The 26464-nt window shown below is 41.0% G+C and overlaps 1 protein-coding gene across 1 annotated transcript in view; it reads right to left on the bottom strand.

The window, feature by feature from the left end:
* Window positions 1-1143: 1143 nt before the first annotated feature.
* Window positions 1144-26464, bottom strand: part of LOC117289933 (breast carcinoma-amplified sequence 3-like) — a 33563-nt gene continuing 8242 nt past the window's right edge. The window contains exons 3-16 of the mRNA XM_033771135.1: window positions 23840-23940; window positions 21840-21982; window positions 20655-20762; window positions 19923-20076; window positions 19160-19243; window positions 17419-17601; window positions 16714-16944; window positions 16106-16199; window positions 15189-15467; window positions 14666-14831; window positions 13879-13973; window positions 12170-12270; window positions 11237-11430; window positions 1144-2657 (exon numbers count right to left, since the gene is read on the bottom strand). Of these exons, the coding sequence (XP_033627026.1) occupies window positions 1793-2657; window positions 11237-11430; window positions 12170-12270; window positions 13879-13973; window positions 14666-14831; window positions 15189-15467; window positions 16106-16199; window positions 16714-16944; window positions 17419-17601; window positions 19160-19243; window positions 19923-20076; window positions 20655-20762; window positions 21840-21982; window positions 23840-23940 (2798 nt within the window). The 3' untranslated portion in view covers window positions 1144-1792. The remainder of the gene's footprint in view (window positions 2658-11236; window positions 11431-12169; window positions 12271-13878; window positions 13974-14665; window positions 14832-15188; window positions 15468-16105; window positions 16200-16713; window positions 16945-17418; window positions 17602-19159; window positions 19244-19922; window positions 20077-20654; window positions 20763-21839; window positions 21983-23839; window positions 23941-26464) is intronic.

Below are 26464 nucleotides of genomic sequence, written 5' to 3'. Positions count from 1 at the left end.
TACATACGTACATTTGCTTACATTTCAATACATGTAACGTTGTCTTTATTTAGTTCACTATGTACAACCATGGAGGAATAAATTTATCCTCCATGGTACAATCATGCACATAAACATGTATGTTTGTACATCGTACGATCCATACACACACCGCATGCACAGTACAGAAAGACGTGAAGCGACGAGTCGATCGTAAAAAAAAACCTTATTTACTGAACACTGATGAAGTCTAAGTTTACAAGCACTAGTAAACCATCGGAAAAAAACACATATTGCGAACTTGTAAGATTGTTAAGAGAATGCAACTTGTCATAATATTAAAAAATACTTATGTGTTTTCTCGAAAACTGACGGCCGACTTTTTAGTTGTCAAAAACTGCCGCGCTGACTAGCCTGATGGTGTCACCGAAGATGGTCAAAGGTCAAATAATCTTGCGACAGCCTCGTTCAAGGTAAAGGTATTTATTTAAATCCATCGTAAATCAAATCCGTCGCAAAAATACCTTAGTGAAATCAAAAATGCAGCCCGTCGCAACTGCGATGGATTTTGTGGTTTGCGTCGCGCTTGCGTTCAATTTAGCGATGATCGCAAAACAGAGTTTAGTGAAATCGGCCCCAGGTGCCATCAGAAGTTGCAGGTCACAGTTCTACGAAAAAAATCCCTCCGATTGGTGACAGGGCTGTTGGTTTCTTCCAGTCAAAGAAGACCATGGAAACCGTGCGGGTTCTCATTCCAGTGGGTGCAGGTATAAATAAAACCTGACTGTCATACCACAATTTCTAGCTAATTTTAAAAACAATTTGTTTTTGTTTCACATGATATAATCCCCTCATTTAACTGAATTTGTAGCCATTTGCAAAAGCTGTAGGGCAAAACTTGAGGGTAAAAGAATTCTTCAAGGTCAACATGGAATGTCTCAGGCATGTGCAACAACTGCAGAGATTTTGCAGCTTTGAAACTGGCAAGATATGTGGCGGAAATGGTCCCTTACCAATCGAGCGGTCGAGAAAGGTAGGTCCGTTTTGGATGAAATATATACCGCCTATACGCGTAGCTGCACTCACCCGCGCCTCCGCCTTCTGGGACAGACAAGGACAGACAATTATATAAGACGCACGAGACAGATATCAGTGTTCCAACTATTTATTGTGTAATCACTCTTGTATTAACTGGACCCATATTGATTAGCCTCCCTAATTATTAATGTAATCCCTATAATCACATTAGCCTCCTGTTCGTCAATGAGAGGCAATGCTGCCGGTGGGGTAATGCCTGGCTGGGCTTAGCCTCCGGGTGTCCGTCGTGCCGTACGCCTCAATTGCGTGATAGTGCGCCTCCCTAGATGCCCGCCCTCTACGGCTCTGAGTCCTCGGATCTCCCTCGTAGAGGCGGCCGGTGCATCGATGCGTGCTCCCCGGCTCCGTTCCGTCGCGCTACCTACTTCACCCACTGTGCAGCATGCCGTCTGCCCCGCCCGTGCCTACCTAATTATACTCCTTGCACGTGCTGAATACACCAACTATACGACGAACTGACTGAGTGGGAGACTGAGAGACCCGACTGTTGCGCTCATGGCTTTTATAGCCCGCAGCTAGGAGTGTGCCCTCATTCGTTGGGTAAGTTACGTCACAAAGCCTCCTTCTTAGCATGAACGCCCCCGTTCATAAAGACCTAAGAATCCAAGCAACTTATTGAAAACCAATAACTTTATTCAACTTCAACAGGGTCATCAACTCCTCTGGCGCCTCTTTATACATGCGCCTCTCATCAAAACTACTTCCTACGGAAGTCCTAGTCGAACCGCACGTCGTAAACCCTGAGCAACTGATACTCGCGAACCTTCACCCCCTCTTGGTAGTCAAATGTGGAAGAAACCTCAGACACGCGGCTCACTCTGCCTCTGAGGATTTCAGCAAGAGGCACCTGAGGGATGGGTTGCAGGTCCTCCCTGTGCTCTGCTGCTCCCTCGTTGTTCACGGCCCTTGCCTCGGCTGGCTCCTCTGGTGGCAGTACTCCCTCCTCATCCTCACTGCTATCCTCCTTCGCGTCATCTCCTCTACTCCCACTGGGCTTTCCTCGTAGTGGCTCAAGTACGGGGGCTGGTACGTCCTCGTCCAGCAGAGACACTGAGGCTGGTGATAGGGATACCTCCGGTCGAGGCACCGATAGGTCAAGAGGACCTCGAGTGGCGCCTCCATCACCTTTACCAATCTTGCACTTGGGTGTCTGCTGCTCATCCGTGTTTCCCCGTGGACGCTTCTCGCCCCGTTGTTGCTTGCTGGTGGCCTGGTTCTCCTTGATGGTATCCCGTGCCTTCGCCCATGTTTCCGCTTTCTCCAGGCCCCTGCTCACCATCACTCTTCTTGTCTCCTTTGTCTCCTCCCCACCGTCCAAGCGTCGCCTCTGTGCCCGTTCTCTCTCTGTCTCAAGGGGCACCACATCTACCTCGTGGATGTGTTCCTTGTGGTTCTGGCGATAGGGCCTTCTTAGGTTGTCTTTCCTTGCACTTCTGAAGTCGCACCCTTCGCACCAAACATACAACTCTATGCCATGGTCCACTTGTCTATGTCTCATGAGGCTGATCTTGTGCTGGAACGTATTGGGGCATTCAGGGCAGCTGAACATTCTCCTTTCTTGCTCTTTCATGATTTCCAGTCTGAAAAATAAACATTAAAATTTATAGCAGAGGTTAGTATAAGGGATCCGATAATGTACAATTGTTCCCTAACGGAAACGGAGAGGTAGCTTCCTCTCTCTGAGGGGGTTCCTTCGACCATGAGTTACAGGAATATCTTCTATATCCTGTACTGTCTCAGTAATCACGTCATTGTCATAACCTCCCATGTCAAGCATTGGTTCGATCCAAACGTCCTAATCAACATCTATGCCCGGTATTGTCGCCTCGGCTCCTCTCTGGTGATTCTGCTGTTCCAGTGACTGCCCTTGATATATCTGAATCAGAGTTTCAGTAGAGCTCGCGCACATGGTGGTTGAAACTGGTTCCACTTTATGTAGAAAAAGCCACAGAACAAAGATTTTTAGTTTTAAAAAGTCAGATTTATCATTCCTCGTTTAAGATTAAAATGTTAAAAAGATTCCACAGAATTTTGGAAAATAGTTGATTCATGTTATAAACTTACATTATATTTAAACTCTGATTGAGATTGACGTTGAAATCACACTTTTTTTGCTGTTTGAAAAGCCTCATTTTATCATCGAGTTCAACAAACATAACGCTTGCGATGGATTATTTCCACAGGTAACCAATAGCTCACCACACACTAATAGATGGAGTATGGCAGGCGACAGGCCCGTGTTTATTACAATGCGTACTAATGAGATTTTGCACCAGAAACACAATTAAAAAACCCAAAACACAAAAAATAAGGAATTTTTCAATATCTTCTATTCTTAAATCCAAATTATCTTTCTTTCTTTATAACCCAAATGATCTTTGTTTCAAATTTCGTCAAAACTGGGCATTCGGAATTGGAATTATGACATTTTTGCATATTAATAAGCTAAAAATAATGTCAGTTTTTTGTAAAAATTTGCTTAAATGTAAGTTTTTGAAAAAATGCCTTAAATTGTGTAACTTCACTCATTCCATGTGTGATCAAAATTTTGTGCAAATATGGTGTAGCAAATATGGTGTAGCAACTGGAATCAATAATATTTCTGTGTAACAATGAAATCAACAAGTTTTGGTTGAATTAAATGTTTATTCACATTGTAGCAGGTGTTTGAATATGCCTTTTTATTCAATTTCAAAGAAAATGACAATTTTTTTACGCATTTCCTATGCAAATTAGCATAATTTTGAGCGTCATGTATTTGGCCATAACTTCGGAGTGCATTGGTCAATTGTGACCATCTTACCACCATTTGTGTTACTTTCTGACGGCCTTTCCAATGAAACCAACCTCACAAACAAATAACTAGTTTGAAAAAAAAGTTCACTAGCCCTAGTTTCAGTAACCCTTGTAATACCTTTCCGTATGCCAAGCATCCATGTGAGGGCCTTCGTAGGGTTTCATTCTATCGAAATGGACTACAAGCATTTTCCCTCTGGTTTACTCTGAATCCTGTAGTTCACATCAAAAAGCTTCTTTATTATCAGGTCCGGCCCTTCCCATCTCGAAACTAACTTAGGGCACACTCCCTTTTTTTTGCTGGGTTGTATAGCCAAATGAACTCACCTACATTGTCCCCTCAACTTTCCTGTCGTAGGACAACTTCTGCCGTCTAGCGCTAGTCCTCGTTTGTTCTCTGGCTCGTTCATGGGCTCTTTGCATTCTCCTGCGCAGTTCCTCCCCATAGTCTGTCTTTGGTTCCATAGCCTCGTCAGGAAGAGGCTCTTCAGTAGTGAGGTCAACTGGGAGCATTACTTCTCGGCCCAACATAAGCATGTTTGGGGTCTCTCCTGTAGACTCTTGTGGTAGCGACCTGTAAGCAAATGTTGCAAAAGGGAGCTGCTGGTCCCAGTCCCTCTGATTACGATTGGGGTCCAGCATCATTGACACAGTGTTTATGAGTGTTTTGTTGTATCTTTCCACGGGTCCGTCAGACTTCGGGTTTTAGGCGACTGTCCGGGTCTTTCGAATACCCAGTATCTTACACATCTCGGCATCTTGGCCCAGGTACTTGACAGACTGACGAACGAGGTGACATTTCCCCGGCTTTAATTTAAGCCCCGCCTCGCGGAACCTCTGAAGTACCTCCCTCAAGTGGCTGATCTCCTCCATAATAGTTCGCCCATACACTATCACGTCATCTAAATACACAAGCAATGTTTCCCACTGGAGTCCGCGCACTATCCTCTCCATGAGCCTCTCAAATTTGGCGGGGGCATTGCACAAGCTGAAGGGCATAACTCTCCAACTGTACAACCTTCCGTGCACCACATAAGCAGACTCTTTACGGGCTTCGTCGTCCAGTTCGACTTGCCAATAGCCGGATGCAAGATCAAGGGTCGAAAACCATCTTGCACCGGCTAGGGCGTCAAGGGTATCGTCAATTTGGGGGACGGGGTAGGCATCCTTAAAGGGTCTATGTACTTTTTCCTAACAAAAAACACAATGTCCACAGATTTACATTAAACTTACAGTTTGAAGATTATGATAGTAGAAAGCTTCCCTTGAAATTTTACTTACTGAGGTGCTGTAGTTTTTGAGAAATGAGTAAAAGTAATCATTTTCGTCTCAGTTTTAGCATGTAAAATCGTATTAACCAGTTATGCATGGTTTTGGTATAATATCATAACTGGTTAAGGGGATCTTACATGCTAAAATAGTTTTGGTCTCATGAGACCAAAACTATTTTGTGACTTGTTTTACTCATTTCTCAAAAACTACACAACCTTAGTTAGTAATATTTGAAGGGAAGCTTTCAACTATCATTATCTTCAAACCCTGTAAGTTTAATATAATTCTGTGGACATTTTGAAAAAGTACCCGAATCCTTTAATTGTCCTCTCGTTGAGTCTTCTATAATGTACGCAGAACCGCTGGGTGCCGTCCTTCTTCCGAACAGGAGGCCCATGGACTGTCCGCTGGCTCTATAACGCCTCTTTGTAACAAGTCGTCCACCTGTCGATCTATCTCCTTTTGGTTACATGGAGGCTGTTGCCGAGGCCTCTCCTTCACTGGTTTAGCACTGCCGGTGTCTATTGTGTGTTTCACCCAGTCAGTTTTTCCTAAGTCCTTTTCTCCCTCAGAAAATACATCCGAGAATTCTGACAACAGCCCTGCAACTGTATAATGGTAGCGTACATCTATCCCCTCCACGCTGCGCTTCCAAAGATGTCCTGGGACCCGCACATCATTTGACCCTCTCTCCGCTGCTCCCTCTGTTGCCTCCTCTACATCTCCTTCCTCAACTGGCGTGAGGTGGCCTGCGGTCACCCCACATCGAAGGACACACTTCCGTCGTCCTGGGTTCAGCACACGCAGCGGCAGTGTCCCGCCGTCCATGTTCACTAGCAATCTCACAATTATAAGGCCCTTGTCAGCCACCACCCCTCCTCCTTCAACTGGTTCTATTACTCCGACATGATACGAGTCAAATGATTTATCCATTCTCCCCGGTATGACTGCCTCATGCCCTGGTGGTATGTGTGTCATGGTCCAAGTCCTCGTTCTCCTCTCGTTCCCTAATTGGTTCAACGGGCTTCGGCGACTCCTCGAAAGCCTCCATAGGGGGTGTTGTGTCTCCCGTGATAGCAGTGGATTGTGCCTGTGGCATCCAATTTATTTTCCTCTTCAAAATACTCCTCGGAGGTGTCCAATCACCTCCTGTGACCTCCGGCGCTGTTCCCTGTACCTTTGCAGTGTAGGTAACTCTAGTGTCCAAGCCAGAACCAAATGAAGCCTCCTGGCGACTGGAGCGCCTCCATGAGTCCTCTAGCCGGGATATTTTGTCAGACTGTTCCATCTTTGCCTCCTGGCGTGTACCCTCCTCCATTGAACACCTAAGTTCATCCTCTCTTCCTTGAGGTCTACACGGAGGCTGTCAATCTCTTCCTGAAGTTCCTGGACAGTCTGGTTCGTCATTGTTAGTCTCAGTCTTTATTATTGTCGGGGTCTGGCAACTTTCACTACTCAAAGCCCCGTTAACGCGGCAAGCCACTTTGTTTTCCGCATTGTATGTACTTACATTGCTTAATGTAGTATGTCTTATATAATTGGTTCTTTTAGTTTGTCTTTAAAATTCACATTAATAGTAATGTGGGATTTAAAATTTATCATTTAATATTTAATTAGGTCGTCATTGGGTATTTTATTAACTCTCTGATGAGTCTACAAATGTATTTTCTTTTGCACGTGTAGTGATTTGTTTCTGCACTAGGGCTAACGTTGCCTATACGCTATGACCAATGCAAGTGGCATTGGAGGATCGCCATTGTTGGAAGATTATACAAGACCCCTTGAGACAATCTAAATACGGCATGAAAAGTTTCCACCGCTTTCGCGGTTGGATTGAAGAACATATATCTGGGAGTGGTTATCCAACCCAATTTCATTCGTGGATTCTGGTGAGTTAATATTAGTTTTACATTTCATTGTATAAATCTGTTGTTTGTGGCTATAAACAATGCTCATTATTTGTAAGTGGATGAGTTTCACTGTGCACCTGTAGGGCTATCTATTCACCATGCGTGACTGTATGAGTATGTGTATTTATTACAGCCCAGATTGTGGCGTGGGACGCCTTATAGACATGGTCGGTTAGGAGAGCTAGTGCCTAAATCCCAGGTGTCTGGTAAGTCCAGAGTTAATTGATTATATTAATATTATTTTTAACTGCAACAAAAGTGAGTTTGATTATTGTAAAACAAACTAAATTTATTGTCTCTCTGTACCTTTGCTGTGTGGATTTAATTGGGTTTGATTAAACTATCATAAGACAATCAACAATCATCAGTTGGACTGTATAGACTCCATTTTCTTTCCTGAGTGATTATTACTGCGTGTGAATGAAGGAGTAATCCTCACCCCGGTGTTGTAGCTACATACACACATCAACCCCCAGTAGACCCTGACATTATTTTTATTAAATTAATTTGAGGCGTCCTGATATGGTCCTTGCCTTTCCAAGCCTCCCAGAAGTGAGAACGTGGGCAAGTGTATAAGGCGTATAATCCCACTCCCGACACAATTTGTGGCGGAACTGGTCCCTTACCAATCGAGCGGTCAAGAAAGGTAGATCCGTTTTGGATGAAATATACCGCCTATACGCGTAGCTGCACTCATCCGCGCCTCCGCCTTCTGGGACAGACAAGGACAGACAATTATATAAGACGCACGAGACAGATATCAGTGTTCCAACTATTTATTGTGTAATCACTCTTGTATTAACTGGACCCATATTGACTAGCCTCCCTAATTATTAATGTAATCCCTATAATCACATTAGCCTCCTGTTCGTCAATACGAGGCAATGCTGTCGGTGGGGGTAATGCCTGGCTGGACTTGGCCTCCGGGTGTCTGTTGTGCCGTACGCCTCAATTGCGTGATAGTGCGCCTCCCTAGATGCCCGCCCTCTACGGCTCTGAGTCCTCGGATCTCCCTTGTAGAGGCGGCTGGTGCATCGACGCGCGCTCCCCGGCTCCGTCCCGTCGCACTACCTACAGCAATCCGTAGCTGCGCCTCCAGTAGCCTCCTGACACCCGGTGACCAGCGCCCAGCCCGACTTCACCCACCGTGCAGCATGCCGTATGCCCCGCCCTAGCCTACCTAATTATACTCCTAGCACGTGCTGAATACACCAACTATACGACGAACTGACTATGAACTTACTGAGTGGGAGACTGAGACTGTTGCGCTCACGGCTTTTATAGCCCGCAGCTTGTCGTGTGCCCTCATGCATTGGGTAAGTTGCGTCACAGATATTTTAATAGGATTCCCATGTGTTCTAGCTACCTATGTGGTTAGAGTCTTCCCAAACTTGTATTGATCGTCATGGTTAATACTGCCACTATTTTGCTAATAAATCATTATCTGTAGTAGTAAAGGCACAATTTCGTTTTGATTACAACAAGGAGAGGAACGCCCAGACAGTGAAGAGTTGAAGGAACTTGATTGTGGATTATCTCAAGAAGGTGAACATGTGCCTGAGACTCCTGGGTATATACCTCCTTTCAGCAGTAGTTCAAGTGAGTCTGAACTAAACAGTCGTGAAGCATCTCACATACATCAAAAGCTATTGTTTAACTTTCTGGATTCTTTTGGTATTGAGAAACCACACATTCTCAAGAATCCTTGGCATGATACAAGACCCTCAACAAAAAGATACCACCTAAAACAAGCAGGTGAAGCCGTTGGGCGGTTTTAAATACCCTAGCACCAGGTGAAGCAGATTGTATGTGGAATGATCTCCAAAAGACACAAATTATGAACCTGTATGTTGGCTTAAGCAAGGATGAAGTTCAATCAGAAGTTATTGATGCATTGGTTGAATACTAGAACAATGCAATTACATGGGATACAAGGCGGCAGATTTTATCCATCATGGCAGACAAATTAACAATAAAACAGTTACAGAAATCGATCCCAGGACTATCAAGGTGGAAAGTTGCACTAGCAAAAAGCATGCTAAGGAACAAGGAAGAGGTGTCAACGTGATTTTAAGTCATACATCAAGAATGAAGCTTGATATGTCACAAGTGGACCATTTTCTGACTTTCATCACTGGGGGGCATGTGGTTCAAGATTTGCCTTTTGGAGAAAAGGTACTGAACCTTTCTACAGGAGAAAGTTTGAAGGTTCCTAATGTCATTCGAATGTTGATTCCACAAAGAATTAATCAGCAGTATGAGCAGTCCTGTGTTGAAACTGGATACAGCCCACTTTGCAGGTCAACAATGTTAAATTAACCTACTGCATTTTATTAATTACAATTACAATGCAATTATAATGAACCCCAGTCCCTGATTGGGAATTGCTTACTTTTAGAGTTTGTTTTCGTTTGATGGGGATAAAAAGGTTTACATTGGGCGATATGCAGGGGACCAAGGGGACGACTGTATCGGTTAACTTGTAAATAATGCTCTTTGCGACTTCTCTAATTGCAGTGGGAATCAAACATGAAGGTACATTTAAGGTAAAAATAATTGTATTCATTAATTTTGGGCTGGAAACTGTGCGAGGGGAATCCCCAAATTTAATGTTTGACTATCACCAATGGGGGTGCTGTTCACAACACTAAAAATATTCCACTTGAAAGCAATTAAATACAGTGCTGTTTTTTGAGAAAGCTGAATCTGTTCAGAGGGAACTGGTTGGTTCTGGTTCTGAATAAACAGTATGTTAAGATTTACAAAACTATTGGTTTCCTTTTTTAAAAAGCACTTGTATAAAAACGTGAAATTTAAAATATGTGATTTTTAATGTGACACATGCGGTTTTTTTTTTTTGGGGGGGGGGGGGGCCAATCATCACAAATTCCAGATTAATGTTGGGTAATCCACATGCCTACAGATTACTTAGGAAAAGGTGCCGGATTGGTAGAAAAGTTCTTTTTTATGTTGTTAGTTAAAACTGAGGGAAAAACTTAAAAATAATTTTTTGAGGCAGTACTGTCGCCATAGGATACAATTGCTCAAATTTTTCTCTCCAGATATGAAAAGACGAATGTTGGCCCTAATCACAGTCGAAAGAAAAAATTTCTGAGACCCCTGGCAAGTTGATATTTTGGGGTCCAAAAATAGGGTAAAAATGTGCCATGCAAAATAGCACAAGGGTGAAATTTAAAGCAATAATTTTTTTCTCAAGTAAGGCCAAGGATGATACTTTGTAGTGATATAAAAGGGTTGATGAAATAATTTTGCATTTTGGTGGGGTGGAGTTACAAACACGAGCTTAAAAACAGTTTTTCAGACCCCCAAATTGGCCAAAAATGGCCAAAAAACAAAACGAGCTGTTACCATGGCAATGGGCTATATTTTTTCACCGTGAGCAAATATGTCAATTATTTACCTGAACTTACTCTTAACGTCCGTATATTAAATAAAATTCTGTGCCTGACCACAATATTTCAGTACTTTTCAGAATTTTTTTTTAGCTTCTTGAATAATCATTTACTTATGAATATAAAATTGCCCAAATGGAACCCTGATTTGACAAAAAAAGGACAACAACAATTTTTGTTAGATGTTAAATTTGCATCGTGGATAAACAATTTGTATATTATGCTCGGTTTTGATGTTGTTGTGTGAGCAAATTGAGTAGGCATTCACAGAACCTCTGGGACCCGGGTTCAAATCCCACCCGGGGCACAATGCGGATTCAGTCCCTACCTGACTGCGTGGGTTTTCTATGGAATAAGTTTTCCTCCCACATCTCAAATTGAAACTTCTTCATTGTCTTTTCTCCATTGGCTTCTTAACTAGTATAGTGATTAATGTTAGTTCACTTTCCTGAGAGTCCTTGGCTTCAAAACCAGAAATTTTGGCTGGCCCATTTTTACGTAATTGTTCTCATCCTGTCAATGTTGTTATTTTTGTTGAAACTTATAATAATTTTTTTCTCTTGGTGGTCGGTGTTTTTATCGTAGGTCTTTTGTGCCTTTTTTTGATAATTATATATTTTTAACATATTTATTGTAATGTTTGTAATTCAAATACAATTCGGCTTTTTGCTGTGACTTTGGAAATGTTTTTAATAAACCAATTAATAAAAATTTGTATTTGTATAAAAATGAAACAAATTAAATATTTTTGTCTCTTCTCCGGCTTACCTTAATGATCTCAGATCGACGTCGTCTTGAGTCATGTCCATCGCTGTGCGATTGGTCTCCATCCCATCAGAGAGTAAGGCAGAGGAGGTTGAGGATAGTACAGTGGTACTGCTGGGCTGGGGTACTGTCTTGAAATTAAACTGAGGACCCATCAACAGGCGTCTATGAGGGCCGGCATGGGTCACCATCTCCACCTGGTGAGAAAAAATTAATAAATAAATATACACACACCATTTGGCTCTTCTTGTACAGAATCAGCTCTTATGGAAGCAGGGAATTCCGCTTACATCAGGCATATTTCACAGGCTAGCAGCGAATTGCATGCAGCGAATTGCATACTCCGTGTTGCCAGACATTCTTCACTAACAGAACTAGCGCAAAAAATGGTGATCACAAAGGGCAAAATTTGGCAGTAAGCAGAGCCATAAAATTTGGTCCCGCTTATTCTGCTGTCCAACACTGATAGTGATGTATGGTTAGGGTTAGTAGCAAAGTGTAGGGTGGTGTCTCTAAGCCTTTCCATTGCTTCCACTCTATAATGACTCTCCGAAAATCAACCCGTACGGAAAATAAGTGGACGGTAACGACAGTAAGCGCAGAATTCCCCAGTTAGTAAAATCATGAAAACGAGTCTTGGTAAGTCTGCTGCCACCTCCCGTTCCCAATAGTCTCACACTGCCCCTACATGTTCATAGAGGTGAAAAAATTCATAAAGCCTGTAAGCACAAAAAAATTGCTAAGCACAAAAAACTCTAGCTTAAAAAAAAAGGTTACCGGCCAGAATACTATACAATTACCATTGCTGTGACTGGTACGGACCCCACTCAATTCTTACTTTGCAAAGAAATGTGCTCCGCAGAATTGTCTTCTTATCAGCTTTATGAAATTGCACCCTGGGACCATGGGTGTTCTAGAATGCTATTAATACTATACCTGAGATAACCATGGTTCATCAAAGTCACTGTCTGGACTGCTGTGACCGGAACGTAAACTGTCGGATGACTCACTTCTCGGAACTGAATTGAGCAAATATCCTATTTGGGGGAAGGAAAAAAAAATGAAACAAAGTCGACACTAAATTTTCAAAATGGATCAATACAGCATTTCGGATAAGTGCTAGAGCATCGGTGATATTTTTAAGAGTGCTTTGATATCCCATCTCAGCAGTACACCTTGATGCAGTTGTGGCAAGCCGCTGCTAACTGTATTATTCGAACTGGCATCTAGTGGTTGAGACATCTGGATCTAATTTCATACAGCTGTATATATTTGGTTTGCGGTCACACGACGATGACTAGAGCAAGCTAGTTGAAACGTTCAGACCAATTTAAGAACTGACTCCATGGTAGTGCAGTTAATTACAATCCTATAAGCTAAAGTAGCAGTCCTAGCCAATTTCTATACCTATATATCTATAGTAGTTAAAAGCAGGACAGTTCTTTTCAGAACTGAGAAGTCTCCCGAAGTCTCCCGAATATCCGCGGTAGTAGAATAAAGAAAGACAGTTCTCTAAGAACAAACTCTACCTGGCAAGTAGATACACACATGGTGTTACTGCAAACCATATATATATTGATACCTCACCATGCAATGCCTCAAATCATATATTCATAGAGCTGCTTATGCATAGAGTTGCTTATGCATAGAGTTATGCTGACCAAATTTATGCTAAAAGAAACTAAGCAGGATACCAGTCAGAGATGATACAATTGGGATGGTACTTTTGCTGGTAACCTTATTGTGGTAAGCATAGTTTTGTTGTGCTCTACTACTTTTCTAATAAATTGGGCCCAGGTCAGACATGAGCAGCATACAAAAAGACATTCTTAGTGGAGCGACATTGTTGTCCTGTAATCCCTTTTAAAGACACTGGACACTATTGGTAATTATCAAAGACCAGTCTTCTGATTTGGAGTATCTCAACATATGCATAAAATAACAAACCTGTGAAAATTTGAGCTCAATTGGTTGTCGAAGTTGCGAGATAATAATGAAAGAAAAAACACCCTTGTCACACGAAGTTGTGTGCTTTCAGATGCTTGATTTCGAGACCACAAATTCTAAATCTGAGGTCTCGAAATCAAAATCTTTTCTTTCTCGAAAAATACGTCACTTCAGAGGGAGCTGTTTCTCACAATGTTTTATACTATCAGCAGCTCCCCATTACTCGTTATCAAGTAAGGTTTTATGCTTATAATGATTTTGAGTAATTACCAATAGTGTCTGCTGCCTTTAAAACTTTTCCCTTGAAATAAAAACATTCTCGGGCTAAGCCCACAATGTAATATTTCTTATGTTTTTCATTAAAAAAGCTCTGGTAGGTACCACCTGCCCGCCAGACAGATAGACAGACAGACAGACAAAATGCAAACAAACCATTAAACAAAAACATATACTAGCCATTATCAGATGACTAGATAAGTGAGTATCTTACCTGAACTATCAGCTGCACAATGATGGGCTTCATTGGTTAATAAGAGATGAACACCCCTACTACAACCAAACCCGATATCAACTGAATAGATGCAACTCACTGCTAACACTCCCTCAAAAGAGAGTTGTTACATGGTTGTACCTGCAAGTTTACTACTATTTTCATGCAAAGCTTCAAACATCCACTTAGATGCAACTGAGTGTCTCACCTGAACTATCAGCTGCACAATGATGGGCTTCATTGGTTAATAAGAGATGATTGAATCCACCTAGAGGGGGTCTGTGCTCAGCCCAATTCATACCTCTACAGATCAAAAAATTACATGCATGAAATAATAATCAGTAATCAGTAACAGCACAAAAATAACCAATGAAAATATCCAAAACCTTTAACCTTTTAGAGACCATTCATTTCTGTATAGCCATCACCATTCGCCCAGACATTTCTAATCTTGTTGATTTTTTGCATGCTATTTTCAGGTAAAATATCAATAAAATTAATGAGAAAACAGAGAAACATGATTTGTCTTTGAGTTGTAGATTCTATGTTTACATGGAAAACATTGGAAAAAGTTGATTTATTCCCAAACCTTTTCTTTGACCTCATTGTTTGAGCAAAAGGTGGTCAAATATTGCAGATAAACATTCATTATATTCAAGGCCGCTCTGGGCATTTTGATACGAGCCACTTGCAGCCAGTATGGTCTAAAGAGTTTTAAGGGAAATATTAGCCACTATTGCTTTAGTCCTTCATGTCCTTCGGAAGGGACGTAAAGTTGTTGGACCCATGGGTTGAGTAATGCAGGCAGGCACGATATTTGGTCACCACCGCGGCTCAAACCCATATTCTGCTGATTAGTATTGTAAGTGCTCCAGCATGGGAATCATTCAAAAAGGCATGTCATCTACGAAGGGTCTATGCCTTCCATGATGCAAAGTTTCAAATCCTACATGCAAAAGCATCTAGAGACTCATGAATTTCTTTGCTACACTGACCTCTGTACGTTCCACTGGGCATGCTGCGTGACCCCAAGCTTTAGCCAGATCTCCTCGGTCTTCTTGTTGCCCGACTGCACCATCTTGGGTTCAATAACGAATTCTGCTAGGTTTCCATGCAAATCAATGATGAACAGTGAATCAACTGCCGTTTGCTTAGTGACATCTGAAATTATTTTAAGTGAAAAGTGAAAAGTGAACAGGTTACTATTAACAACACTCCTGATGTCTGATCATTCAATATTATCCACTGTGGTTTTGAATTATGGATATGATATCATGTGGTTCAGTTAATTCTTGTTAATTCAAGGCCAAACGGGCCACTTCAAGGTGACGGCTATAATTAACTGATTTGGGCTTAACGAGACAACTCAAACACGACAAACCATGACTTTGCACAGCTGTGTGACTCATACAAAATCTGTGCAGTTGAAAGTTTCAAATATTTGGTCAATATTTTTATCATTAACATTATTAACATTGAACACTTTCAGATCAAACCCTCTGGTCATCGATCACTCACCATTCTTTTCCCTGGTCCCCTTTGAGCTGGTGACAAAGTGCCCTCTGGAGCTCCCAAAGAACATACTGAGGCAGACGTAATCGCTAACGGGGGTGGTCTGCGAGCAAGCACTCCTCGGGCGTGAAGCGTTCGAAGCAAGGATTGCTGGCTGTTTTATCTGGGCGAGTGGGACTACGGTGACTGGCGGGGGGTACGGGGGAAGGCGTGGGTTATTCAGGCTGGAATTGTTGAGGGTACTGGTTTGATTGAGGGTGGAGTTCGGCTCTGGGGAGTGGAAACCTGACACACAGAAAAAAGAATACATCAGAATTTTGTTTTTCTTTTCAAAATCAACTTCAAATTAAAAATAATTGCTTTGGAGTGAATAAAGTCTGAGTGATTTCTGACTATCACCCCAAACATATTGCCAAAATAGGGAGACCACATGTAGCTAAATAGCAGGCATGTTAATCCAGAGCTAGGTCACAGGTTCAAATCCAGATGTAGTGAATTTTTCTTTGGTCATCGCAAAATTTATTTGAAATTTAGTTTTTCCTTGTTGATGATTCAAACTTGGGAAAAATTTCAGCCCAATATTTTTTTAAATTTTCATCCATTCAAACTAATAGATGCGCATAGTTAGTTACAGGTTAGTTATTTTACAATTGTGATACATGAAGTGTGGGCCTTGAACAATACTGTTTACTGAAAGTGTGTAATGGCTTTAATCCATTGTGATTCACAAACCCCAGAAATCTGAGAAACGATTCATGCATAATTCTTTTTCCAGATTCAAATATTTTTTGGGTGAACAATTATCTAAACCATATTACTTTGGAGGGAAATCCTTTATCGAAGTCGCAGGTTCAAGTCCCATCCTAGTCAATGTTTCTTTTTTCAACCCAAAATTATAAAGATTAACAAGTTAGATCACTTACCTCCATATGGCATTATGGGAAATACATGCGTAGTTTCTCTCGTTGTACTAACAGCAACCCACCAGCTATCGTTGGTTATTGAAACATCTTGAACCTATGAACAAAATAACCACAAAACCTTGTCATGTCTTGAGCTGAACACCACAGTTATTGCTTGCTTGGTTTATTTATTGTGTCTCACAAATGTCTTGCTTGGTACTTACGAAGTATAACATACTTATCAACTGGCTACTGTTTCAAAGGTACAATCATTGCATGGGGTGGAGGTCTCTACGCATTATTCATGAAGCCAAGTTCATACTTCCTGTGAATGCTTCCTGCAAATTTTTACGTCACAGGGTCGTTTTCGCACCGAATGTTTCAGGAGGAGTTGAGCACATTTCAACAGGTGCCAATTATTCGTTGCGAATTTGTGACGTCAAAATTTGTACCACAATCGCAGGAAGTATGAACCGGTCTTTAGTTAGGATGGGGCATGATTTGAAGGTTGATGAGTGAATGTCTAGAATTGGGGCAGGTCTATCAGTGTATAGTGAAAAGATGCAACACAAGTCATCGTCAGTTTGGATTTGTTTTTTTCATAAAGAATAATTCGAAAGAATATTTACCTTTGCAGCTGTATCACCTGTATACAAGACGTAGAGATGGAGCACGGCCCCTAGTCCAGAGGAACACGGATGGTTCATCAATTGGAATATATGAAAGCTGTGACCTTGCGACCCCGCTGTGAAGAGCAAGGATCCACTGGGGTCAAAGGCCAATGCTGATATGGACTCGTTGATGTGGGCCTGGAAGTGGGCCACTATACCGTCCCCACTGGAATCCTCGGTCACGTTGAACTGCAAAGGAAAGATGAATGTTAAATCTTTGAATAGAACACACTCTACCAAATTGACTCAATGGATTTCCTATTGACCCAATTCACCTTTTACACATAAACCTATTACCCACCAAAATGGTAACCGTTGCGCAGTCGCTGCGTGTGACGTACGCGCAAGGGGTCAATTGTAGGTAAAAGTTCATTTTTGCATTTCATTTACATCATCTATAATATAAAACACACCCTTGTTGAACAAATATGTGTTCTTTCAGATGCCTATTATAAAAGGCTTCAGGCCTGGTCTTTTATTATTTGAGTGAGAAATTACCTCTTTTTCAAAAACTTCTATACTTCAGAGGAAGCTGTTTCTCACAAAGTTTTATACTATCAACAGCTTTCCACTGCTCGTTATCTAGTAAGTTTTTATGCTAACAATTATTTTTAGTAATTACCAAAGTGTCCAGTGCCTTTAAATAATTTCTCTGATTCTTACCTCTCCTTCTACAGACAGCGTGTCAATGACGGTCACAATCCCTGGGATACCATTCTTAGTGTTCAGGGGTGTGGTGTTGACTTTATCAACGGAGCTTTCCTGCCTAGGAGGGGATGTAGACCGCTTGGAGGTTGCTAGCTTGACAATGGACTCACTGAATGCTTTGACTCCTTTGGTAATCGCCTGAAATTTCATTCGAGGAAAAAACAAAAAGTCAAAATTTATTTCTTTATTACACACCAATTAGCAATGATAACTCGATGAATATGAAAGGGGAAGAAATACTCAGTTTTAGATACAGGAAGAAAAACCACAAATGGGGAAAACCCATGCAATCACGTGGGGACCGGAAACTCAATCCAAATGCAAGGCTCTGGTCCGACGTGGGATTTGAACAGTGATTCACAGAGTAGAAAAGCATCAGGGAAAAGAACCACTGACCCAACCTGATCCCCTGATTATGTTTTTAAAGGCAGTGGACACTACTGGTAATCATTCAAAATATCTATTAGCATAAAATCTTTCTTGATTACGAGTAATGGGGAAAGGTTGATAGTATAAAACATTGTGAGAAACAGCTCCCTCTGAAGTGACATAGTTTTCGAGAAAGAAGTAATTTTCCACGCATTTGATTTTGAGACCTCTGATTTAGAATTTGAGGTCTCGAAATCAAGCATCTGAAAGCACACAACTTTGGTGACCATGGTACGACAAGGTTTTTTTTCTTTTTCATTATTATCTCGCAACTCTGGCAACCGACTAAGCTAAAATTTTCACAGGTTTGTTATTTTATGCATATGTTGAGATACACCAATTGTGAAGACTAGTCTATGACAATTACCAATAGTGTCCAGTGTCTTTAACGGTCATGTCGCAGGGTTCTCCCCCAGGATTTTTAAAACTATTGGGCACTAAAAGCGTTTTATTATTGTACATTTCTGGACATGAAAGCAAAGATACCTCATAAGTGAACCTAATCACAGCAGCTCGGAACCTGTAAACAATGGCACTTGCTGTGTGAACCAGAATCACCTGGGCAAACCCCTACTCTCCCACGCTAAGTGTTCTGGGTTCTCTTACATGCACTACCAATGCTAGTACAAAGGACCTAGAGCTTTATGTCCAATCAAAAGGACAAATCAATTATGGTCAAGTGTCTTGATCAGGGACACAATCGCCACGACTGGGACTCAAACCCACACTCTGCTGACCAGAAACACTAGAGCTTGAGTCCAGTGCTCTCAACTGCTCAGCAATGAACATGCCACTAGTAGCATGAATGACTGTAGCCTTATAAATATCTACTAGTTACACTAATTTAACAACATAAACAACTTAAAGACACTGGACACTTAGTGGTAATTTTCAAAGACCAGTCTTCTCCCTTGGTGTATCTCAACATATGCATGAAATAACAAACCTGTGAAAATTTGAGCTCATTTGGTCGTCGAAGTTGCGAGATATTAATGAAAGGAAAAACACCCTTGTCACACGAACTTGTGTGCTTTCAGATGCTTGATTTTGAGACCTCAAATTCTAATTCTGAGGTCTCGAAATCAAATTCGTGGAAAATTACTTCTTTCTCTAAAACTACGTTACTTCAGAGGGAGCTGTTTCTCACAATGTTTTATACTATCAACAGCTCTCCATTTCTCGTTACCAAGTAAGGTTTTATGCTAATAATTATTTTGAGTAATTACCAATAGTGTCCACTGCCTTTAAGCCAAACAAGTTCTGTTACCTTAGCAGCGTGGATGACTGTGGCCTTATATGATTGTCCTGCCTCTCGACACACGCCCCCACCACTCTGATGACTTGGTACCAGCTGCATCATTAACAAATTATATTGCATAAGAAGAATAGTAACAATAATACTAAGAACTAGTTCTTATACAGTGCATTTTACAATAACATCACTTTAATCATCTCAACTTCCTGGGGAGTATAGCCAGGGCTGTGCCGTGGCGCTCTGAAGGTTTTTCAAACACAATATCAACTTATGGCCACCATCATCTCTTTAGGATGAAACAAGAGGAAATCAGCTGAGCACAACAACATTATGCTTCCACCATGAAAGGTTTCAAATCCTACTTAACATTGTGCTTACTGGAATAAGGTTACCAGCCACAAAACCATGTCTCATGTATAATTTGTGACTAGTCTCCTGCTCATTTCTTTTTAGCAGAAAATTTGTAAGCAATATTGGCCACTTAAGCAGCTCTATGAAATTGGGGCCTGATCTGGGCCAATTTCATAGAGCTGCTTAGCACAAAATTTTGCTTAGCATGAAATTTTCACCTTGATAAAAACAGGATTACCAACCAAATTTCAATGTGATTTTCAGGATAAGAAAACAACAGCTGAATACCAGTAGCAAGCAATATGCAACAAGAAATTTGGTTGGTAATCCTGTTTTTATCAAGAAAGAAATTTCATGCTTAGCAAATTTTCATGCTTAGCAGCTCTATTAAATTGGGCCCTGCTTGTATGTCTGACATGCTTACCTTTCTATCTGCATAGGCAAGCCATCTTGAGCCTAGAGCGAGAGGGTTGAGGTTAGGAGAGCTAGCAGGGAAGCAGCTGGTGATGCAGAACCGACTCTTGAAGGAGACAGCGTCGAATGCTGCAACTTTCTCTTGTAATGCTACAACGATGAGTCTGTATGAGAATGATCACCAAACAAAATGGTTGTTTGTCGTCTTTTACAGGAACTAATTATGAAATTATAATGTATGGAATATGTCGAGAGCTGAAGCCTGGGCCTTTCTCAAACCTCGGCTTGGGCTCCGGTTCAGGCTTAGGCTCCGCGCCTGTGTATGCAGCTAAGACTTTAACCTGCATTTTGGGGCAGCGCGTACTGCATGACATCAGCACATGGAGCCTGGAGCGTCAGCTGGAGCCCAAGCCGAGGTTTGAGAAAGGCCCATGGACAGCCCTTACATGGCAAACAGCCCAACTAAAAAAAAAATATATTTTCTCATACAAGATCATTGGGAAAGTGAGGGTTGATAATTCAACGCTTTGATCAGTATGCTCTGATTCTCCTGTAGACAATCAGAGCATACTGATCGAAACGTTGAGTTGTCAACCGCTGTCAACCGCTGGTTCTTTTCAGAATCAACACTACTCGAAAGAGATATTTACATGGTGTTACTGCAAATTTCACAAATCAAAAAACAAACTTACACTTGTACGTTAAAATGCTTATAATTAATCAAAACATCCAAGAAGCCTACCTTCTATTACATAGTACATCACACACTGGCGTCTTGAACGCAATGTTATGAACTTGTTCTCCAGTCTTCAGAGACAGTAGACTCACTGAACAGAATGGCTGGCTAGAACTGCAAAATAAATTAAAAACCAAAGATGAATCCCAGGGACTGTAATAGCCAACTCAAGATTTGTTAGCTACATGTATGGCTTTTGGCTGTGCTGATCTCACCACAACCATAACCAAGATTCAGATCTGCACAAATAATAATAATAATAATAATAATTTGGGGGGCTAATCATCCTTACTCGCAGCTAGAGCTGAATTACGAAGGACCTGGCTACAACGTGTTCGAGAAGCAGGCATGCAAGGGCGATTCAGCTGTCAGCCACATCAACCCATTATGACCACGGAGCACAGCCAAGATCGAAAGTGTTTGATTTTTCCCGAGGGAGGAAAACCGGATAGTCTGGAAAACCCTCGTGGCACAGCAGAGAACCAACGCACAACTCAACTCACATATGGCCCTGGCCGGGAATCGAACCGGGGTCACCTTGGTGAGCGGCGAGCGCTTTACACACAAGCCAACCGTGCCACCTACAAAGGCAGTTGCCTACATGCCTTTAGTCGTTGTCTTGGTGACCTTTGAAATGTTCCAATAAAAGTTTACTCATCCCTCATACAGGTGCCTGATACTACACAGCTACTTGAGGAAACCATTTGTTAACAGGGATGCTATTGTGAAAGCAGGTGAGATAGGTTAGTAGGTGAGATAGATGCGAAAACTGCATGGTCGAGGTTTAAAATGTGTTACATCGGCAATGTTTTCTAAACTAAATTCCAGTATTCATTTTCTGTTTAGTTTCATTCCAGGACTCACCTTCTGTTTAGTTTCAAATATTTAATATATATTCTACATAATCTTCATGCTGTCCTGTCAGGAGAAGTGTGTAAATCTTTCAAAAAGACATTTAATCATGCTGTCCTGTCAGGAGAAGTGTGTAAATCTTTCAAAAAGACACTTAATTCGCATAAGAAGTAAAGCAAAAAGCAGGTTTTTCATCTCTATGTGTACAAAACATTGACCTGCCAGCGCCCCAGCAATGGCGACGCAGCTTTGGCAGCATTCAGCGTTTGCGCATATAGATCCATCTGTAGCCGTAGCCGATTGATTTGGAGACATTCTACTACTCATGTTTCTAGTTACCTTGCTCCGTCACACAGCGCCACCAGAGGTCTCTTATCCTGCTGATGATTCCTAATCCCACTGGTGTAAGGTGTTGGCAAGATGCGTAGAATCCGGACTGGTCCCTGACGTAGAGATAAAACTTCTTGAGCTTCACCACTTGGCTGAGGTATCAGAGTGAGAGGAATAAAAAACAATTAATCATCAATTTAAACAATTGAATTCAACAATGTGAACAACTTCATCTGTAAGAATTAAATAAAAATTAATAATAAACTTGCTGGTACAACCATGTAATAAATGGGAGTGTAAACTCTGAAAAGAGCTGGTGTCGTCTCGATGTTTCGAACAGTAGGCATCCACTCTGGTGTTTTTTTAACACCATGCAAAGCTTCAAACACATCTGTTACTCTAATGTGATGCTGATTTTTCCTCTATGGGTTAACGCAATAGGAAAACAAGTAGGGTCTACACTTTCTGGGCATCTGAAGAGAGCATTTTTATTGACTCTTCTGATACTATCACCCACTTACAAACAAGACATACAGTATCAACCTAGAGGCCTGTTCTGGTGCCCTCTGCTGGCAGGTTGGCACCAGTCACTGTAACTGTCAACCGAAACTCTCTAGTATACAACCCATAGCATACAGTGCAAAATGCTAAATATTCAAAAACAAACAAAAAACACTTAGAAGTCTCACAGTTGTTGTTCAGTAAAGGGAAAATATGCATTGACTCTTGAACTGTTATCCTCAATTTGATACGGGGAGTCCCAGGGCCTGTAGAACCAAAAAAAACACCCCTACACTGTTGTAATTTTCCAAACATTTGAGCATCAATCATGAACAATTTTCCTACACCTGTCTGCAAATATGACCATTTATTTCAGGGCTTATGTCATCCAAAATACCTCAAGTTAGAAGTCAACAACCCCCAGGTCACCATAATCTTTTTTGAGGTATGGCGGACGTGATAGGAGTGTACTGTTTGGTTTGGGTGTATGTTACACACAAATTTACCCAAACCTTATAGTGTTGTAGCGTTGTGTCCGCCACATCTCAAAAAGGCTTATTGAGCAACATTTATACACTGTATCCTTTTTCTTGGGCTCTCAAATCTGTCTAGAATAGAATATTGAGAGCCTACAAAATATTAATGAGGCTGTTTTCTCCCCATTTAGTGGGCTGGACCCCTAAAGTGACTCTTAATGTCAATTCTAGTAACCTGACATGTGTGAAGTGGGCGTGTAAATACTCCAGCATGGAGTGTCGTAGCCAAGCGGTCAAGTGCACTGGACTCAAGCTCTGGTGTGTCTGAGCAGTGGGTTTGAGTATCGGTCTTGACACTTGTGTCTTTAAACAAGACAGGAGTGTAAGACGATCAGAGCATACTGATCGAAACATCGAGTTGAAACCAAAGGTTCTTTTCAGAACCACCCCAACTCATTAGAGATAGTCATTACATGGTGTTCCGCAAACCGTTCCATATCGTATTTCCACCATGCAAAGTTCCAAACCCTTCTTAAGACAAAAACATTTATTAAATGGAAATGTTTGCGGTAACACCATTGCTGACTATCTCTAAATGAGTTGGGGTGGTTCTGAAAAGAACCGTTGCTTTCAACTCGATGTTTTGATCAGTATGCTCTGATCGTCTTCTAGAGAAAGACATTTATTGTTACGATTTACATGTAGGTCATGTGTGTTGTGTAATGCTATGAAGAACCCAGAGTACACACTTATTGTAGTGTTTCTGACAATTCAATTCAATTCAATTCCCAAAGTCTGGAAGCAAAATGTACCACCTTACCTTGTGTCCCATACAAAGGTGTTGTACTACGGATGATTTGATAATTCGTTGCCAGGAGACATGATGTTCAGATGGTGAATTTTTAGGCATTTGCCGAAAAATCAACAGTCGTTACTTTGACACCAATTTGAAATATATTGTCAGACATGGGAACTTCATCATTTTCAAACAGTCTTGTAAGACACATTTCGAAAGAGCTCATTGCAACTCACCGGCAAGCTCCATATCTGGACACCATTGGCGTAACCAATGACAAGGAATATCGGCTCTTCTGATCCTTCTTGATTGATGTAATGAGGATTTAATACCTGTCCTGAAGGAAGAAGAAGAAGAGATAGAGGTCTGTAGGTAATATATTGTAACACATTAAGTGCAATCATTAAAGTGCTATAAATTTGAGTGAAGGATATTACAATTGTCCAGTTGGTTTTAAAACGAAAGGGTCTGATATTTTAAGACATGATATTTTTTACTTGTGTGAGATATCTCCTAGCATGTAAGGGCTGGATGGCCATTTCAAGGTGAGGGCTACACTTTCTCATAAGTATTTGACAATACTTTAGCTTAAAATCTTTAACTTCTTCCAGACTGGCGCCTGGTGTTTTCAGTAAAATGCGCCTTATAAGTGCTGTATTATTAGTTTTATTATTATTAAAACTGATTTGGGCTGTAGACCAAAATTAACTGTCACCGGGGCACCTTGCCACCTACTCCTCCTGAGGCTAAAACAGGGTTACCCCATTTACAGTCTGTAAGGATGGAGGCATGGGTTTCGTCCAAAAGGAGCCTGCCTTGCTCAAGGGTTAAGCATAATGACCGGGATTCGAACCCACACTCTGCTGCTGACAACACCAGAGCTTGGGTCTGTTGAACTAGAGCTGCTCGGCCCAACATGCCAGGATGTTTTCAACCATTCCTTCAAGATTATCAAAACTTTTTACTTCTCTTCAGTTAATTAGATATGTTTTTTTCCAATACTTTATTTTAGTATATATATTTTTTATTTTTTTTAATGTACATAATTTTATTAAACTTAAAGATTTACTTTTCTATTAACTTAGTGTCAATTTACAATGTACTTCCTTTTTAAATATAACTTTTATAAGGTGGTCTTAAGGAATGACAGAAATGGAGTTGATCAAAGCCGACCCATACCATCAGAGAAAGTACATGAGGTGACCCACTTCTAAATAGTGTTGGTCTTTCGTTCAATGGTTGCGCTCGATTAGCTTCCCCGGGTCGACCTCAGTCTGCCCCCGGTACAGTTGAATATCTTTGACGTCATTCCAGGGGCTCACCCGGGTCAGCCCCAAGTGCCCTGCGTGCATGACGTCACCACGAGAGGGTGAGTGATCTTTCAATTAGCTCTTGTCAGGGGCTCACTCGAATGAGCATCACAGGGTCGACCCTGGGAAGCTAAACGAACACACCCAATATACTGAAAGTGGAAGACAGACTCCATTCAAATTAATTATAAAGCATCGTTCCCTTTACGCATAGGACTTCATGATGAGCTTTTGTGTAAATCAGGCTGAGCTAGTTCCTTCTACACATCTCATGTATCATTTGGTGAAAAGACAAAATTAGCCCTTTGCCAAAATCCTGGAAGATGGGATTACATGTCAGCAAATAATTTCCCATAATAGCATAGCAAAGTGCTACACAAAATGTTTCAAGTAGCTACTAAACAAAATCATCATTGATTTGCTCCTCAATATTTAGCATCCAGTGTGCACAAAACATGTTCAGTCTAAACACTCTACTATGCAACTGTGACCGGCTTAAATAAATGATCCTGCGGGACACAATCTTCGCTGTTCCATTCTTTTATTTACATCTGAATTGAAGACGGAGAAAATAATGTGATGTTAAGTCTCCGACGTCAAAGGAAAGAGTCTAATCAAATAAACATACTTTTAATAGAACATTTAGAATAAAACTTACAGTCACAAATACTATTTACAATTAATTAGGAAATCCTTAAAGGACGCGAGAGTGTTGCTGTTTTCCAGCCTAGAAATTATGTATTTTAGAATAAACAAATCAATGAAATAATCCGTGAACTTGGGTAAAGACTATCTATAATAAACGATTTGCCAAAGATTGGAAATGGATGGCAAACAGAAAAGCATAAATAACGGCAAACTAAATAATATAATTAAAGTTCCCGCCAAAAGTTTAATGGCGTCCGCCATCTTGGAATTGTACCAAAATTAGAGGATAACTCCGCAAAATCAGCAATATTTACATCATTAAATCGGAAAACAAGTACAGCATTTAATACTTTAGATCTCTAGTAATGCAAAACTAGAAACAAAATCTAAGAGAGGAGACTTGAGGAAATTCAAATCAAAAAGAAATATATCTATAACGGGAGTTTTCTTTCCCGACTCAAAACTAAGTAAATTAACTCTAGAAAACCGTTCTCTTGTCAAAAAGAAACATGTCATAAAATAGGCTAAACTCTACGAATAATTTATACAAGAGGAATTTATATGAAATCTAGGGGAGAATGGATGGAAAATAGAATGTTAATTACCTGAATTGAAGACGGAGAAAATAATGTGATGTTAAGTCTCCGACGTCAAAGGAAAGAGTGGCCCTCTGACGTCTTGCGGCCGATGAGGGCGCGCTAACCGGTGTATTTAAAAAGGTGAGTATGAATAAATGAAAAGTTCCCGGATGTGAATTATTCTACTTGTCACACAACATTACCAGACGAAATCGTTCCCTGCATGTACTCAAGCAATTAGAAACAGATGTCTCTAAAGGTGTTCAGTCCTTTTAAAAAAAAATATTTATTTAGGCATAGAATTACACGGAGGCAGTGGCCTATG

The sequence above is a fragment of the Asterias rubens genome, chromosome 5 (genome assembly GCF_902459465.1).
Source record: "Asterias rubens chromosome 5, eAstRub1.3, whole genome shotgun sequence".
NCBI classification, from domain to species: domain Eukaryota; kingdom Metazoa; phylum Echinodermata; class Asteroidea; order Forcipulatida; family Asteriidae; genus Asterias; species Asterias rubens.
The sequence above is the reverse complement of the archived record's forward strand: the minus strand, read 5'-3'. Positions and strand labels throughout refer to the sequence as shown.